The sequence below is a fragment of the Drosophila novamexicana genome, unplaced genomic scaffold, assembly GCF_003285875.2.
Source record: "Drosophila novamexicana strain 15010-1031.04,08,12 unplaced genomic scaffold, DnovRS2.1 tig00000193-arrow-pilon, whole genome shotgun sequence".
Classification (NCBI taxonomy): Eukaryota; Metazoa; Arthropoda; class Insecta; order Diptera; family Drosophilidae; genus Drosophila; species Drosophila novamexicana.
Genome location: NW_020824787.1, coordinates 4,117,784 through 4,134,206, shown reverse-complemented (window position 1 = coordinate 4,134,206; position 16,423 = coordinate 4,117,784). Strand labels below are relative to the sequence as shown.

Below are 16,423 nucleotides of genomic sequence, written 5' to 3'. Positions count from 1 at the left end.
CGGCTGGTTGGTTGCACTCTTTGGGGGGTGCGTCCTGTCCTGTCCTATTCCGTCTGAAGGACAACATTGCAACAGTCGAGTGTTGTGCAAGCAAAATTGTTGATTGCTGCCAACAGAGATTGGCAATTAACGGAATTAAAAGTTACAGTTGTGTTTACACACAGTGCGGTGAGGGGGAGGCCGGGCTGGTGTGCGTTGCCATCGCCCACAAACACAATCACACTATCAACAACAACAACAACAACTAACAGACTTTCACAGTACTAGGTGTTTATTACACTGAGAAAATGAAAAAGAAATGCTCAAAGACACAAATGTCCTAAGGTTGGGCTGAAATTAAACAGATCTGTTGCAGAGAGAAACGAACAGTTAAATTAAATTGGGCTCAGCTACTGATGGAAGATTGTTCCCATGGAATATGGAATATCCTTGTGTGAATCTTAAAAAAATAGTTGCAACGGACTTTATAGTTTAATTAAATCCAAACTGTTGGCATTAAGAGAGAAGCGTTGAGAAGCTTTTGTTCATCAAATTCTATGATTCTATGAACCAGCTCAAGATCTTGTTCTTGGATCTTGGATTGTTCCTAAGCTTGAGACATAGGATCCAGCTCAACAGCTATTATTCAAATTAAAAGAGGAAGAAGTCGGCAGATTTTTCATGATCTTGTAGGCTGTTTTCTTATCAAAAAAGTTCTAGCTGAAGAATAGATCTTAGCCACATATCTGCTCTAATTTGTTTTCTCGCAATCTCTTTCAGTTGCTTCGCTTGTGTTTCTTTCAGTGTAGCTCAGCAAATGCTGGCAGTGCAAACATGAAAAACCACAGGCCAAAGGCCAAAGCAACCGCATAAAACCAACCATTTTTTCTTTGTGACGTTTTCCAATAGCTTTTGCTGCCCCCCCCCCCCCCCCTCATTAGGGGGTGGGGCATGCAAATATGGTAATAAAAAAAAAGCCTAAATTTCAAACTAGCAAAATGGCCGACGGGCACTTCCGCTTAATTAACTAACTATATGCTATAAATATATATTCGTATAGATACTTACGCAGAGGCATATTGCCGCCGGAGGCGGTGCGTCGCCACAGGACATCCGGCAGAGGATCACCGCCAATGCGACACTGAAATACAACCGAACTGCCCACGACAGCCGTCTGATTCTGTGGACCGCGTATCAGAAAAGGACGCACTGCAGAGAGAGCAAAAAAGTCAGACTGAGGCTGAGATTAATGGGGCTAGAACTTACCGTGCACCTTAAGAAAGGCGGTGGCCGATTCACGGGTGCCCACCACATTCTTGACCACACACTGATACCGTCCGTCGTCCGACTGACGGGCATCCTGTATGGCCAGATTGCCGCCATCGACGATGCGGATGCGCTTGTTGCCGCCACCGCCGCCGCCGCCGCCGCTCAGATTCAGAGTTTGTCCGTTCTTGCGCCAGGAGATTTGCGGTTCCGGTGAGCCGCGCGGTGCACCGCATTCCATCAGCGCCACCTCGCCCTGGGCCACCCGAGTGTTTTGCGGTTCCAGTCGAAATTCATCGCGCAGAACTGAAATAGAGCAAGCAAGTGTTGGAGTTGGTGGGGTTTTTCCGGTTAAGCTTTGATTGATTCAATATTAATAACTGTCGGGCTAAGGACACGCTCAGGTGAGCGTCGGTCGGACAACGTGCTGCAGCACTTGCTTTATCCCTTTGCGTTTGGGTCAAGTGCCCGCAGTGTTGCCTGGCGTAGAGAGTATTCTTCATACTTAATGCGTCTGCCATTTGAAATGACCCCGCCACGCCCCCCCCCCCCCCTCTGCTGCCACTCAATATGCCAATAAAGCCTTGATAATGATGTGCTGTCCAGGCTTTGAGCTGCTGCTGCTGCTCCTGCTGCAATATTAATAAGCTTTGGCATTTGCAATGCGTATTTTTCCCCCGTTTTTTTTTATTCGTATTTCACAAACAGAAATTGAAAAATTGATAATGTGCGGGTGTGCTCGACGAGCAGTTACCCTGCAACTACAAATATAACGTATGATCAATTATCTTTGTCTAGATCTGAAGTTATTTACAGCAATGTGTTTCACAATCGTTTAAAGTATCGATCACTAGCTTATCGATACCTTTGATTAATCATCCTAGATCTTAAACAAGATTGAGCATAACTCTTAGGTTTATTATGCGATTACTCTGAAATTGTCGGAGCTTGAAGATGGTAAACTTAGACAAGTGCATACCAAAAGTTAGAGCTAAATCCATATGCTTTCTTCGAGGGAAAAGCTATCAACTTCATTCGTATTTAACTGTGGTTTTCACTATCGTACTAAAAATCAGATCTTTTTCTTTATCTTTTCTCCGAGGAAATAACTTACCTATAGTCAGCAGAAAAGATATTTCTGATATTAACATGAACTCCTCCTCACAGACCCAAGGTCGAGCTACCTTCTGAATGCCCACAACGAGTACAGGGTATTTAAATGGAGAATACAAAATGTAAAATGCAAAATGCACTTCAATAAACGCATAATGCGCTTCAGTGCACGCCAAAGGCAACAAAGCTGCTCCGCAAACAAGTTCAGAGTTTTACAATCCGAACCAGGCAAAAAGTATGTTCAACCGTACAATGTTGTTAAAGATAAACAATTGTAAGCAGGTGAAGTCCGTCAACTGCCCACGTTGATAGCTCTTTAAATGAGCTCAAGTACAGCAGAAATTTGAAATGGTTCTCGCAATATTAATTAATCTGCTTGGGCGGCAACCCTTGGCAACCGCGCAGCAGCCCCAAAAAATGCGCCCCACCTCAACCCTCCCAATCCTAATCGCTCCATCTGCAGTTACTGCTGTGTATATCAATTACAAAACATTTTTGCGAAATGCTTTATTTTATTAATTAGAAAGCAATGCGAATGCATGACGTGCCCGTCAGTTACCAGGCAGCAGGAACAGGAACTGGAACTCAAACTGGACATGCAATGCAGTTGCTTTTGGAATTGAAAAGGGTTGCTCCGCCTGCCCAAATGCAAGCCACAAAAGTTCATTAGCTGTAAATGTGCAACGTCAATCGATCAAAGTCATCGAGTGGCTTTTTCGGACATGTGCCTATCGTGGTTTTTATATAAAGTCCATTTTAAAGTAACTATTAATAATTCCTAAAAAATAGCGTGCAGACTATAGGATGTCTGTGAATCAGCTAAAGCAGGCAGACCTTAGGCTAAATACCCAAATTCGCTTATAAAAGCCTCAATGCACTGGATTAACAACCCTTAACTTACATGGAATTTGGTTAAAATTTTTGGACTATGCGGAGGAGGTAATAAAAAGAGTTTTTACAAAAGAAATTTTTCAATATTTTTAAATGTTTTTAATATGTTACATCGATGTTTGCTTTGCCAATTAGGTTCAGTCCATTCAGTAGATCTTAAAATGGCTAGCTTTAACTCCTACAAACCAGAGTTAAGACTATAGAAAGCCTTAGAATCAGCTTAAGCAACTAGACTGGCAAGTGAAAGGCCCTGTTTGTATACAAAAACCTCAAGTTATTGGAATAATAACACCTAACTCTCATAGGATTTGGCTAAAATTTGTAGTTTATGCACAGCAGGTTATAAAAAGAGGTTTTACAAAAAATAAGTTTTTATATTTCTAAAACTGGATGTTATATTGATGTTTGCATTGTCTGATGGGCTAAGCGCTTTCAGCTTTCAATTCAAGCTAAATATTATTAGGCATTTAAATATTTAAAGAAAAATTTAATTAAAAGCGATATTTTGTCAAGAAAAGTCTATGCTAACTGGAATAGCAGGCCTTAACTCTCACGGGATTTAGCTGAAAATTACATAATATGTACAGGAATGCCTAAGATGTAGTTCTGCAAAAGTTTTTTCAATGTATCATGGTAATATTTGAAAATAAAAAGATATTCTTTTTATGGTATTTTAGATGATCAACTTACATGCGACTTGCAATGTTGCATTTCTGGAACGCGCCACGCCGAACTCGTTCTTCGCCTGGCACCAATAGGTGCCCGCATCGCTCTCCCGGCGCGAGTGTATGACCTGCAAGCGAGAGAGAAAGAGAGAGAGATAGACAAGAAGATTAGATACATTATTGGAGATATGTGGGGTTGGACTTTAAGTACGAGTAGTTAGGGGCTTAAGTGCGACACGTGTCGCCGGCACAAAGATCAAAACAGAACCAAGCTCGTTCAACCAAAATCAAATAAAACTGAAAGTGAAAACGTGCCACGACCCTGACTCGAGCCCGCTCTGACCAGTCCACGCTGCGTATACGCAATTTAATTTAATTAATATAACAACAACAACAGCTGAATAACATACATCCAGACGAACACTTGCAACAACCCCAGGGTCCAGTTGAGGTCGGAGGGCCTGAGTTGGGCCTTAATCACTTGGCCTCTTCAGTTTTAATTGGCAACAAACTGTAAGCTTGCCGACAAGTCACTTAGGATTGGGGCACGACTTCAAAAATGCCCAAAATGCCATTGAAAACAATAAAAATAAACTGCTACGGGTGGGGGGGTTACATAGGGTTCGAGGGGGGGAGGGTGGTCTGACAGGAACTCATCACAAATTGCCGTGGCTGTTCGGGCCGAGATATGCCCAAGTAACTGTAAATAAGCGAGCGTATGATGCAAATTGTTGCGAGGCGGTTTTTAATGATATAAACTCCCCCCCTCCCCCCTCCCTCTTAGTTCCGGGCACTCAAGTGCGTCCGGCCGGACACTGGCGTCCAAAATATTGCAACCCATTCGCTAGCATTAGTTGAACAACAATTTAACAAAATCCCAATTCAAAACTCGCTCAGCCCGAAGTAATTCGTTAAATTCCAGCAAAAGAAAAAATTAAATTTATATCAAATAAATTTTTGTTGCATTTAATGAAAATCAACTGCGCGGGGGGCTGCTCAAAATGTAATATAAACAAAGCAGCGAAAGCCGAAAAAAAAGAAGCTGAAAAAAAACAACACCAACTGACAAAAATTGCAATCTAGGGGGGTTGAGTGGGCGGAGGGTGAACCCCCTGCACTGCGGCTCGTTAGCTAAAATTGTGAAATGTGCACGCACGTTGGGCAAAAGGGGTTGGGAGAAAGTAGAGATGGGAACGGGTCGATATTTAAGGGCAAGAAATGAAAACATCGAAAAAATAATTGAACTGGAAATTCCTAGAAATGTCTGGTTACTTCATATTTGGAATATTTTAAGTGAAAGTATCCAGTGTAAATGTTCTTTATGCACTTAACATAAAAATAAACTTTGAAATATTCTCTCCTATGTATTATAATTTGTTTTCTGTATTCTTTTTAAAAAATTCGAAATTCCAATGCCTTGATGCTCTGTATAAAATTGAAATTGTGGGCTATTTTCTATATCAAATACATCACCCTAGTTACTTTTCGTCTTCTTTTTAAAAAACTATACAAAGCCTTCCATAAACCTTCTTCTCTGCCTTCCATCGACTGGAAAAGACGTCAGCATTTATAAATATGAAATACTTTCCATTGCAAATTCCCATATTTAGTTTCTTTCCCTTGTAGGCCTTTGAAAACAATGTACAGTGTCTCTTACTGTACTTTTTTGTGCACTCTCTTTGCGTCCCTTTTCTTAAAGTTCGCCCATCTCTAATGCTCAGCGACAGCCGTTCACTCGGCTAGACAATTCGCAAGTGTTTCAGGCCTAAGCTGAAGAGTGAGTTACTGCCCAACCCCCCCCCCTCCACACCCTTCTCCGCCTTCTCTTCCCTTCTCATCGTTGTCTTGTTTTTATTGTTATGCGCTGTCTGCACTTTGTTTTACTTTCCGATCAAAATGCAACCAATCGGAAGCGCATAAAATAATAAGAGCAAAAATTTATGCACAAATGTGTTGCGTTTCTCAGGCGTGTGAGAGAAGAGAGAACGAAACGTGGAGAGCGAGTGAGAGGGAGAGGTTTCGAAAGAGTTGAAATGAAATTTCGCATGTTATGAAAGCAGCAGCTGTAACCGAACATAATGACAGAGTCGAGTCGAAGCTCTTAACTCACCTTCAGAAAGAATAAACCACCCGCGGGCAGCATTATGCGATGCGAGCCCGCATCCGTTTTCAGTTCGCGTCCATCCTTGAACCATTGGATCGTTGGTGTTGGACTGCCCTCGGCCTTGCAGTTGAACGTGAATGGATCATTTTTTGGCACCGTCGTGTCCATGGGATGTTCGATGATGTGTGGATTTTCACCTGGCAAAACATAAAAGAGAGTTCAAAATTGTTGCAGGAATTGAAAGAATAAAGTAAACCCTTGCAGTCAACCACTTAGAAGGGGTTTTTTTATTTTTATTTAACCACCAAGGGCGTGTTCCATTATTACAGACTTAAGATCAAACATATGTGTCTCAAGTGGCCCTCTCTAGGGACTGGCAATACATCTTGGCTACTTTAAACAAGTTTTGTCACTTAATGCGCCATTAGAGTTTCTTGGTGGAAAAGGAAAATACATCTATTTGCAGCAAATCCCCCCAAGGAGTAAAATCCGAGCTGAAATTATGTTAAGGAGCAATGAAATTCACTTGAATTTGGTCCACGCCTCAAATTCAATTAACTTCAAGAAAATATTTGCTCGCCCACGGTGCATACAGACGAGACAGACTAAACATAAATTTACAGCATGTCGATAAGGATGAAACAAAGGACAACGCTAGATAAACTTTATTAAAAGCGGCAGCAACAGTGAAAACAACAACAACAACAACAGCAATGGCCAGCGAAATGGATAACAGCTGAAATGTAATTACAAAAAGCGCTTAAAGGTGAAAAATATGTGTGTGTGTGTGTGTGTGTGTGTCTGTAGGAGAATGAAAATGGAAGATGGTTTTTCGGGAGGACTAGGAATGGGCGATAGTAACATCATTCAGCCGGAAATTAAGCTCTGCAGATTTATTGAAAGCGGATAGTAATGAGAGAGAGAGAGAGAGAGCAGCACGAAAAAACACCGTTGCTCACTGTGATTGAAGAGATAGTACAGTTAGAGAGAAGCAATGAGAAGTGCGCTTGCAGCTATCGAACGAGTGTGCGAATTGAAAGGGAATATGAAACAGGAGAACGGTAAAATTGAGAAACAAAAGAATTAAATGTGTGCAAAAAAATCAAATAGAGTTATGCTCGAAAAAGTAGATTCGGCACAGAGACTGTGATATGAAATGGCATGCAAATCAAATCACATCGTGACATTGTTATCACTATGAAAAATCACTATTCACTCATTTCGCTTTGAGCTTCACGATGCCATTTATCAAATGCGTGATTGTGTGTGTGTGTGTGCAGAGGAATTGCAGAGAAGCGCACCTTGGTACATTTGTCAATTGCTTTTGTGCCCTGCCAGCAAGCTGGGCAGCAGCAGCAGCATCCTTTTGTGCTCCACGCTTTGTTTAATGCACAGCTTTGGCTATTGTCTGATTTTGCACTCTACCCTCACTCTCACTCATTCACACACTCACACTCACTCTCACGCGCTCTCTTTGTGCATTGCGTGTCCCTTTGTTGTTGTTGCTGCGCTGCCTCTGTCGTCAAGGCGACAGTGTGCTAATTTAAATGATGAAATGCCAAAAGAGGCGACGTGAACATAAAGTAAATGCCAGTTGAATAGTTCTCTCTCATGCTAATAAAGCTCGGCAATGCGCTAAAGCTGATTATTAAAATTGTACAAACAAACAAGTGTGTGTGTGTGTGTGTGTGTTTTTTTTTTTTAATATATTTTTTTTAGTGCATTACCTGTGGCCTCGTGCATAGAGAAAATTCTTTGGCCAGCTAACATAATATTTAATTAAGCAAAAATATGTTGCAGCAAAATCAACACAAACATGTGCAGAAAGTAAAAAGCATTTTTTGCATTTTTAACACATGAACAAAGAGAGAGAAAATTAAAGTAAAGCAAATGTACACACAAAAAGGAAACTCCGATAAGCTTCCTAACAGCAGCAGAAGCTGAACTACAAAAACAACTGTAAATCAGGTAAGCGAAAATATGTAAAATTTACTACAAGAAAATCCTACACAAAGTCAGAAAGACGAAAGTTTTTATTTGCTTTACTGAATTAATATCTAAAAAGTAAGAAGCATGAGTCATGTTGACTTTCAAATACCCTGCCTTTGATACATGCATGTAAATAATTGGTAGCTGATCGACTCTAAAAACTATCAAACTCTAGTACAGTGCATTCCCTTTTGTTACTTGTTGCTTTTTATGCGCTTCGTTCTTTCGGCAGCCAAAAAGGAAAAGAAGAAAAAACTGCAGCACAGAGAAGCCGCAAAAATTTCGGCAGACATTGCAGCAGCTCAGTCGACGTCAACGCTTCTTTGCTTTTAAGCTACACGGCAGAAGCAGCGTTAGAGTGAATGAATGAGAGTAAATGGGAGTGCGAGTGGTAGAGCAAGACTTTGCACTTAATTACGCTCATTTGGCGCACGCACTTTACTTGTGTGCGTGTTGTTCGGTGTAGGTGTAGGTATGTGCATATGTGTGTGGGTGGCTGCGTGCGCTGGCAATTTATGCATATGAAATAATGTAAAAGAAGTCTGTGTAAATAAACAGCAAAGTGCTGCCGGCGTTGAAATCATGCAAGCGAACGTACACCTAAGCAAACACACGCACGCACACTCACTCACACACACAGGCAAACAAGCTGGAGAGAGTCTCAGGCATGTGCCAGCCCATAATGCAATGGAGTTGCGGCAGCACTGCAACAACAACAGCAGCAGCAATAATAACAGGAAGTGCATTTGTTGTTGCCGCTGTTAAGAAATCTACGGCTGCTGTTGTTGCTGTTGCTGCTGCGTTTGTGCGTATGTTATCTTAGTTTATGTGCTTTTGCGCGTTTTGTTGTTGTTTGCAGTTGCTGTTGCCGCAGTTGTTGTTGTTTGTCTGGCATAAGCATAAAAATGTCTGCCTTTGAGGCGTATCCCAACAGCAGCAGCTGTTGTGCGCTCTCTTCCCTCTGTTCTTCTTCTTCATCTTCTGCTAATTTGTCGCTGTTATTTGACTTTGGCCACTGGTTCCTGGGTGCTAAGCGTTGCGTTCCCAAGCAGTTGCGCCAATATGATCATTATTAGCATGTCAACAACAACAGCAACACTAACATCGCAAAATCACAACTTTCGACAAACACAAACGACGACGTCGTCGACGGCTACATGAATCGGCGCAGTAACAAATCAGCCTTTGGGGAGGGGCAGAAAACAGGAGATGGACCCAGCAGGTGCCCACAAATGCATATGCAAATATGTAAGTAGCTGCCCTTACATCTCTCTACCTCTCTCTCTCTCTCTCTGCTGTCTCTACCCACGATCTCTCTGTGTTGCCAGCTTGTTGTGGCACCCACAAGACAGCTTGTAATCAAACAAGCACCAAATAGCTGGCCGCCGTGTGAAATGCACATAGAGATGGGCGCGTGACACGAACCTTTTTACAACACCTGTTCGTGTCAGGATATTTGATTTCGTGTCACAGTTTGTGTAGTGCAAATTCAGCATATGCATAGAATAAAAGTAATTTATAATAATTAAGTGACAAGTTAAGAAAATCAAATTTTAAGTGTTTTAAAGAGAAAAAACCGCTAACATGCTGTTATGTATGTACATTTTTTTGCGACACGCGCCCATCTCTAGCTGGCAGCAAAAGGAGCCCAGTGCAGGTGGAAAATGTCCAGACAAACAGCTGTTGGGCTAAATTGTTGTACTTGTTGTAGATGCAGCCTGCCGGAAAACCACTGATTATGATATGTTTGTCTATAAAGCAGGCAATCGGTATGCTCCTCTCTCCCTCCGTCTCCATATTTGTCTCTGCATGCGTGTGTATACATGTAACTCAATAAAATAATTCTTCAGTTCTTGCAGTGCACACACGCACGCACAATCAACCCAAAATGATAATAGAGTTTTCTTGTTTAAATTTCTCATAATTTCCTTAGTTTTTAGCTCTGGGCAAAAATGTAAGTCAAACTTTGTCTTTGACATCAAGAGATTAGGCAGAAAGCAAAAGTCAAATTGTGACAGCTTTTCAAAGGCATCAAATCGCAGGCAGCTAACTGTAAGGCTCTGCTCTGGAATCAAGTAACCGTATCGTTGACATTGCTGCGATGCTTCTGTTGACGTAGGCGTCGCTGTTAAAAAATTAACCAAGCTTGACAGTGCCAATCGAGCTGTTGTTCGTGTTCTTCTTCTTCTTCTTATTCTTGTTGTTGTTCCTGCAATGGTTCAACATGGCAACTCAACAATAATTTATAAGCTTTTAGTGCAACACAGCCAAGCGACTACAACAGCAACAAAGTTTTTGATTTGCCGCCAGCAGCTGTTGTTGTTGTTCTTGCCATTTCTACTTTTGCTACCATTTATTTATTTATGTTGAATATTTAATTTTTAATGTGCATGCAACTTTCGCGAACGTTATGAGAACTAACCATGGAAAGCTAGAGGGCGACAGAACGGACAAGAGAGAGCGAGGGGATGTGAGAGAGCTGTAGCTGCGGAAAGGGTTTCCTTTGCCGATTGGCATGGGGAAGGGGGAAGGGGGGGAGTAGGCCCTCAAGAGTTTTGTAAGCCTTTGGCACAACTTTTGCCACTTAAGCTTTATGTAAGTAAATACGAGAGAGTAAGAGAGGGAAGAGCGCGTGTGTGGGTGTAAGTGTGTGTGTTTGTGTGAGTGTGCTGCATATTTCTGTATTGAGTTATTGTTGTTGTAGTTCACCAACTAAATTCATACATATGTGTGGCGCTTATAATTTTTTAAACCGTTTTTGCAGCCGTAAGCCAAACAAAAGCTCTTAAACTTGCGCAAATGCAATTTTTAAGAGAATCGGAAACATTTGGAATAGTGGAAGTGAAGGAAATGAAGCTATGATTTTAAGGTTATGTTGAAATTTAAAATAGAATGCAGTAAAAAAAAACTTGAAAATGTTTTTTTGCACATATAGAAGATTTAGGTTATGTTGAATAATTTAAACTTGTATATTAAATAATTGAGCTCGTTTTCAGAGGAAACGATGCATTTTCTCTGTTAATTTGTTTTCCCTTACTTTTCGCGCTTGTTTTCAACTGTCATCAAAAACGTTCAACTGGAAATAACACTATTTCCACACCTGAGGGCATTACGTGAAATTACGGTATACAAACTCAAATACCTGCTGAGATTTAGCTGTGTCTTCTTCTTTTATGCAGTAGTTAAGACGTCTATTGGAAGCCCGTATAATAAATATGCCCTGCAATATTCACAACAGCGAAACAAATGACTCCCCACTTCAGAAGTTGCTCCTGCAAATCTGAGAGTGCAATAAAACTTTTACAAGTGTGCGTGCGTGTGTGTGTGTGTGTGATTGTTGTTGTTGCCCACATTGCAATGCAAAGTGTAAGAAAAATGGTGCAAAGTGCGCATTGTTCTTCCTGTTCCTGTTTTACAGTGTTTGTTGTTTGTCTTTGTATTTGCGCGCCTCGCTTGTTGTTTGTTTGCTTAGGCGTCGCGGGACGGGCCGGGGATGGGTAGGGGAGGGGGAGAGCGAGTGGGCCTAGAGCGGAAGCTGCCTGGCTGCCAATTATTTAAATGCTGGTATTTACCTAACAACACGACGCAACGGCGGATGTGGGCCAAGACAGAAGCCTGAACCGGAGCCAGAAGCCAGGAGTCGGAGTCGGAGTCGGAACCGGAGCCGGAGCATAAATCATTATCACATTTATGTAATATACACAAGGAGTCGAGGACAAAACGGGAGACAGACAGAGCCAAAATATTTGCCCAGGCGAGCCCGGGACCAGGCCCATAAAAACCGCAATAAACCAACGGGGATTATGGCCATAATGTGGGGATTTCATTTCCCGCAAAGGAGCGGAGGCTGACTGCTGAGAAAAAGAGACAAAACGAGAAAAACACCCCTCAACCCCGTCGCCCAGACTCATTTTTATTGTTTTTATGATTGCAACAAAATGCAAGAAATCAAAAAATCAAATAAATTATTCAAATGTTCGAGCTGTTATTAATATGAACCCAAAACAACATAAGGATTTAGGGATATAAGCATATATATATGCATGTATATATTACAACGACCCTCTGCTAGCCCTCAGGCTCACACATTTGATTAGACAAAACCCAGGCAAAACCGCAGCCAGCCCGCGGGGCAACAAAAGGGGCGACTTACAAGGGTTTGCAGTACTTGTAGAGCCCCGCCGCAGAACCATTCAACATTTTCAATGTCAAATTTATGCCAGAGCACGCCAAGTCTGGCAACGCTGGCGCCCCCCAAAATAAAAGAAATGTGTCTGAGTAGCTGCCGCCGCCGCCGCGCTAATGAGCCAAAACGCCCCAAGGTGCTGAAAATGTTGAAAATACTGAAAATACTGCTCAGACAGCTTTTCAGACAACCTCATGTTCTTTCTCTCTCTCTCTTTATATATCTGTCTCTTTCCATTTGACTTGTTTTTCGCACATTGTACGCATATTGTTAATTTGGCGCCGCCATTGGGTTGGAACCTCAGCCCACAGGGAATCAGCCAACCACTCAAAGCTGTTCGTATACCCTGTTAAAATTGAAAATTTCTGAGAGGGAGTATTGCTTAGGCTATATAACGGTATTTAAAAGACAGAGAACATGCCATAAAGCCAATAAATGTCTAGTCTTTTGTAACCTTTAAAAGGACAATATAATCTGCATATCTAATTACTCTAAGCGCTATCTACAGGGTATCCGCTTGTCGAATACTCTCGCTTAGAACACGAACAATTGGGTTATAAGAAACTTTGCTAAAAGTTAAACCCCTTTAAATAAACGATCTGCTCTGTAAATTGCATTATTCTTATCTACTCTAATCTTACGAAATCTGGAGGGTATCGCCTCGTCGCATACGCTCGTTGAAAACTTGATTCATTGACTTATATAGAACTCAGACCCTATTTATATATAGAATATACTCTGCATATTTCACTACGCTTATCTAGTCCTTTCTTATTCTAACTACAGGGTATACGCTCGTCGAATACTCTCGCTCGGAACATTCCTGCTTTGTTTTGTCTTCTTTTGTCTGGGGTTTTTCTTTTGCTATTGGCTGTTTGGTTGTTTTGGTCTTCGGCTGGGGTTTTCCTTTGCGACTTTTTCAACTGTTAATTAAATTCGACAGCAGCGTGTGTGGAGTCGCCTTCCCCTACCCACGCTCCTTCCCTTCCCGCCCCACCCTTGCCATATTTCCTAGGTGTAAGGCACTCAGTATCAGGTTTTAAAAAATATGCATTGGCTTTTATTATTATGAATGAACGAATGGCTGCATGCAGCTGCTGCCGCAGAAAAGGGTTCGCTCCGCTCGCTTATCAATAATTTCATAAATGCTTGATAAAAAAAACAGCAACAACATTGAAATCCTTTTAAAGCTGGCAGCAAAAACCTAAAAGCCCCAGCAGTGGCCCTTTTATCCATAAACATGCGCGAGTTCTCTGTGAAAGAAGACGACCAGAAAAAAAGCTATAGGAAAATATACGAAAGGACGCGCACACATGGGACGGCGATCAATGTCATATATAGCATATTTATATGCCCCTCCCCCCAAACCTCTCCCGACCTTTAGCATGCCATTTTTTCTGGCTTTATCAACTCCATAGTTTATATCTTTGTGCGTTATCTCTGCATTGCGGCGCTTTCGCTTTTGTTGGCCCAACTATTTTTTTTTTATTTTTATTTTTTATTGAAAAACTGCAATGTTTGGGTTGGTTTGTGGAGCGGGCTTTTAAGAACTTATGTACATTTAACTGTCCAGCCATAAACTTATAAAGTGTGCTTTATCTCTTCGCATATGCCAATGGCCCTAAAAGTGATGTAACCCAAGTGACTGGCTTAAGTTTTGAGGCCGAGAAGTTGGCTTAGCCGGTTTCGAGTTACGTTAAGACCAAATCTGCATTACAATGTCTGTGCCATTCGTCAAAGGTCTGTAAAATGAATAATTGTTTCAAGATAACGAGTTGGAACTATGACACGAGATATGGCTCTTTGCTACTAAAGAAAATACTGCTCATTCGTTGACGGGCTCTTCTTTGCGATTCTCAAATCAAAGTAGTCTATGTGCATATGAAATCTGTGCTGAAAAAATCAGCACAAATAGCTCAGACTAAACATAATACGTATGCGCATAATTAATCTTATTCAATTATTTCTTTTTTAAAACAATAAGTTTCTTTATAATAAAATCAAGTGCTTAACAAGCTGTTCATATGTGGTCGACCCACAACAGATAAGAGCTGACATTAAATACGGCTGTCAGACTTAAAGCTGATAAGTCCGTCCTACCCTGACATTTCTATGCGGACGGACGGACAGCTCATATGACAGCTAAAAATGGCAAAAGAAAAAAACAAAACATCAAAGAAAAATCCAATTAATCATTTGCGTAATCTCTTAATTGTATTATATTTAGATTTTAATTTGTTTATTTCGTAAGCCGATTTAAAACAAATTTCATAGTTCACACAGCGATAAGCTCTCGAACCTGTCTACTATATAAGACAATATGAATTCATATTTATTTTTCCAGCTATATATTCATAATTTGTCAAATGTGCTTTGTAGTTTTTCAGAAAAAAGCTAAAATTAATTAGATTTGTCATTCCCATTGACATTTCGACAACTTTTCTATTAATTATTTTTGATAGATGTTACGAGCAGAGGGCAGGGGCCTGTCGCTTGGCTGATTTATGGGCGCGACACAGTTTCCAAATGCTCCACATTTATTGTACTTGCCTCCACATAGAAATAGATCCCAAGACGTGATCTATTTGGTATGTGTGTAGTATTTTTTTTCTGGTCGGTATTTTTTATGGTTTTCTGTTGTGAACTTTTGCTTACCTGCAAATAGAAGAAGCACAAGAGAAATTGATATTAAATTTATGTTTAAATCATATTGTATACGAAGAGTGCATAGTTAATTAGAGAGGATTGGGTATAGATGCTTATATAGAAATCTAGGAAACGGTAGCTTTATCGACGGGAACTGTCACATGTGCCGCATAAATGATGCGAGTTTTACGTTTTTGGTTTTTCCGATTTATGTCTTGCCCCTCATTTTGACAGCCCTGACAGATATGCATCGAACGCGCTCTAACCCCCGGGCCCGGGCCTGGGCACAGCTACCCGGCCATTATACAGCCTGCCCAGCTGCTTTCCGGGCCAAACAAAGAGATCATTATCGTAGCGCAGAGCCAGAGGAGAGGTTGAGAAAAAAAATGCACACAGATGTCGTTTATTGAATATCGATTTACGCTGACTTCGTTAGGAGAGTCGAGAAAACGCATGTTAAATGTAAATATGAATAAATGAGCTGAAAACAAAACCGAAAAAAAAAATAAAAATACAAGAACTGGGCAACATCATCATAAATACCAGAGACCGAGCTGGGTTAGAGGAGTGCGCTCTAGTTGCTCTGAGTTTAGCTGTGAGTCATGAGAAGAGTTCAAGTTTTTGGTTTCAATGTCACATGTTGCATGTCCTGCAGGCAACAATTCGTAATCGCAATCGCCGTCATCGTCATCGTCATCGTCGTCGTCGTCGTCATCGGCCTCCATGCCAATCCAGACCAAGGGTTCGGGCCACTTCAAGCGCGAAACTCAACACTGCTCAACGACAATGCCGCCAGGGCAAGATTTTAGCAATGGATAAGCGCGCAGCACAGCACAGCGCGAGGAGCAGGACACAGGCCACAGAGACCTGGGCTCAGTCCCGGCGGCCGACAAAAAAAAGGGCTTTCTGTGCAGCCGTCTGCTTCGATGATTGATTTCATGGCAAAGTTGATTTCAATCAGCAAATGTTTATGCAGTTTTCTTTTTTTTTTTTGCTTGCCCTTGGTCGCTTGGGGGCTTGCAAACTGACAAGAATTATGACACTATCCATATTTGGAGCCGTCTCTCGGGGGGAGCAGCTCGGCTGCCAGCCTGTCGTTTAATTGCCAAAAGCGCATAATTATGGAACGTACATTGAAACACAAAAAAAGCGACGAAAACAGGCCGAAACAAAGCCGAAAAAGTTAATAGGCTTTTAGGTTCTTACGAAAGAGTAAAAAACTTAATCAAGAGCCATGAAATCGCCTTCAACTGAAAGAGAAACCGAGCAAAACACAAGAAGCGAGAAGCCAGCCTCTAAAACCTCGTAAAAAGAGAACGAAAAATGCTTAGCAAAGTTATTATTGAGCCTGAGATGATGATACAAATTGCAGCAATTATTAGGACGGGGGATATGGCATAAAAGAGAGCGGGATAAAGGGAGAAAGCGCTGGGAACATAAGCCAGAAAAATGAAATTAAAACGCAGGACGAAGCGGGAGAGATATCATATGTGTATATTATGATATACGATATGGCAAATATGTTAGCTCAAAAGTGCTACACGCAAAGAAAAGATATAGTAAAAACAATAGAAATGGGAAAAG

The 16,423-nt window shown here is 41.4% G+C and overlaps 1 protein-coding gene across 1 annotated transcript in view; it reads right to left on the bottom strand.

Moving 5' to 3' along the window:
- The window catches only part of LOC115758874 (roundabout homolog 1), a 55,051-nt gene that overhangs the window by 17,712 nt on the left and 20,916 nt on the right, over positions 1–16,423 (bottom strand). The window contains exons 2-5 of the mRNA XM_030699669.1: positions 6,025–6,215; positions 3,940–4,042; positions 1,246–1,551; positions 1,048–1,188 (exon numbers count right to left, since the gene is read on the bottom strand). Of these exons, the coding sequence (XP_030555529.1) occupies positions 1,048–1,188; positions 1,246–1,551; positions 3,940–4,042; positions 6,025–6,215 (741 nt within the window). The remainder of the gene's footprint in view (positions 1–1,047; positions 1,189–1,245; positions 1,552–3,939; positions 4,043–6,024; positions 6,216–16,423) is intronic.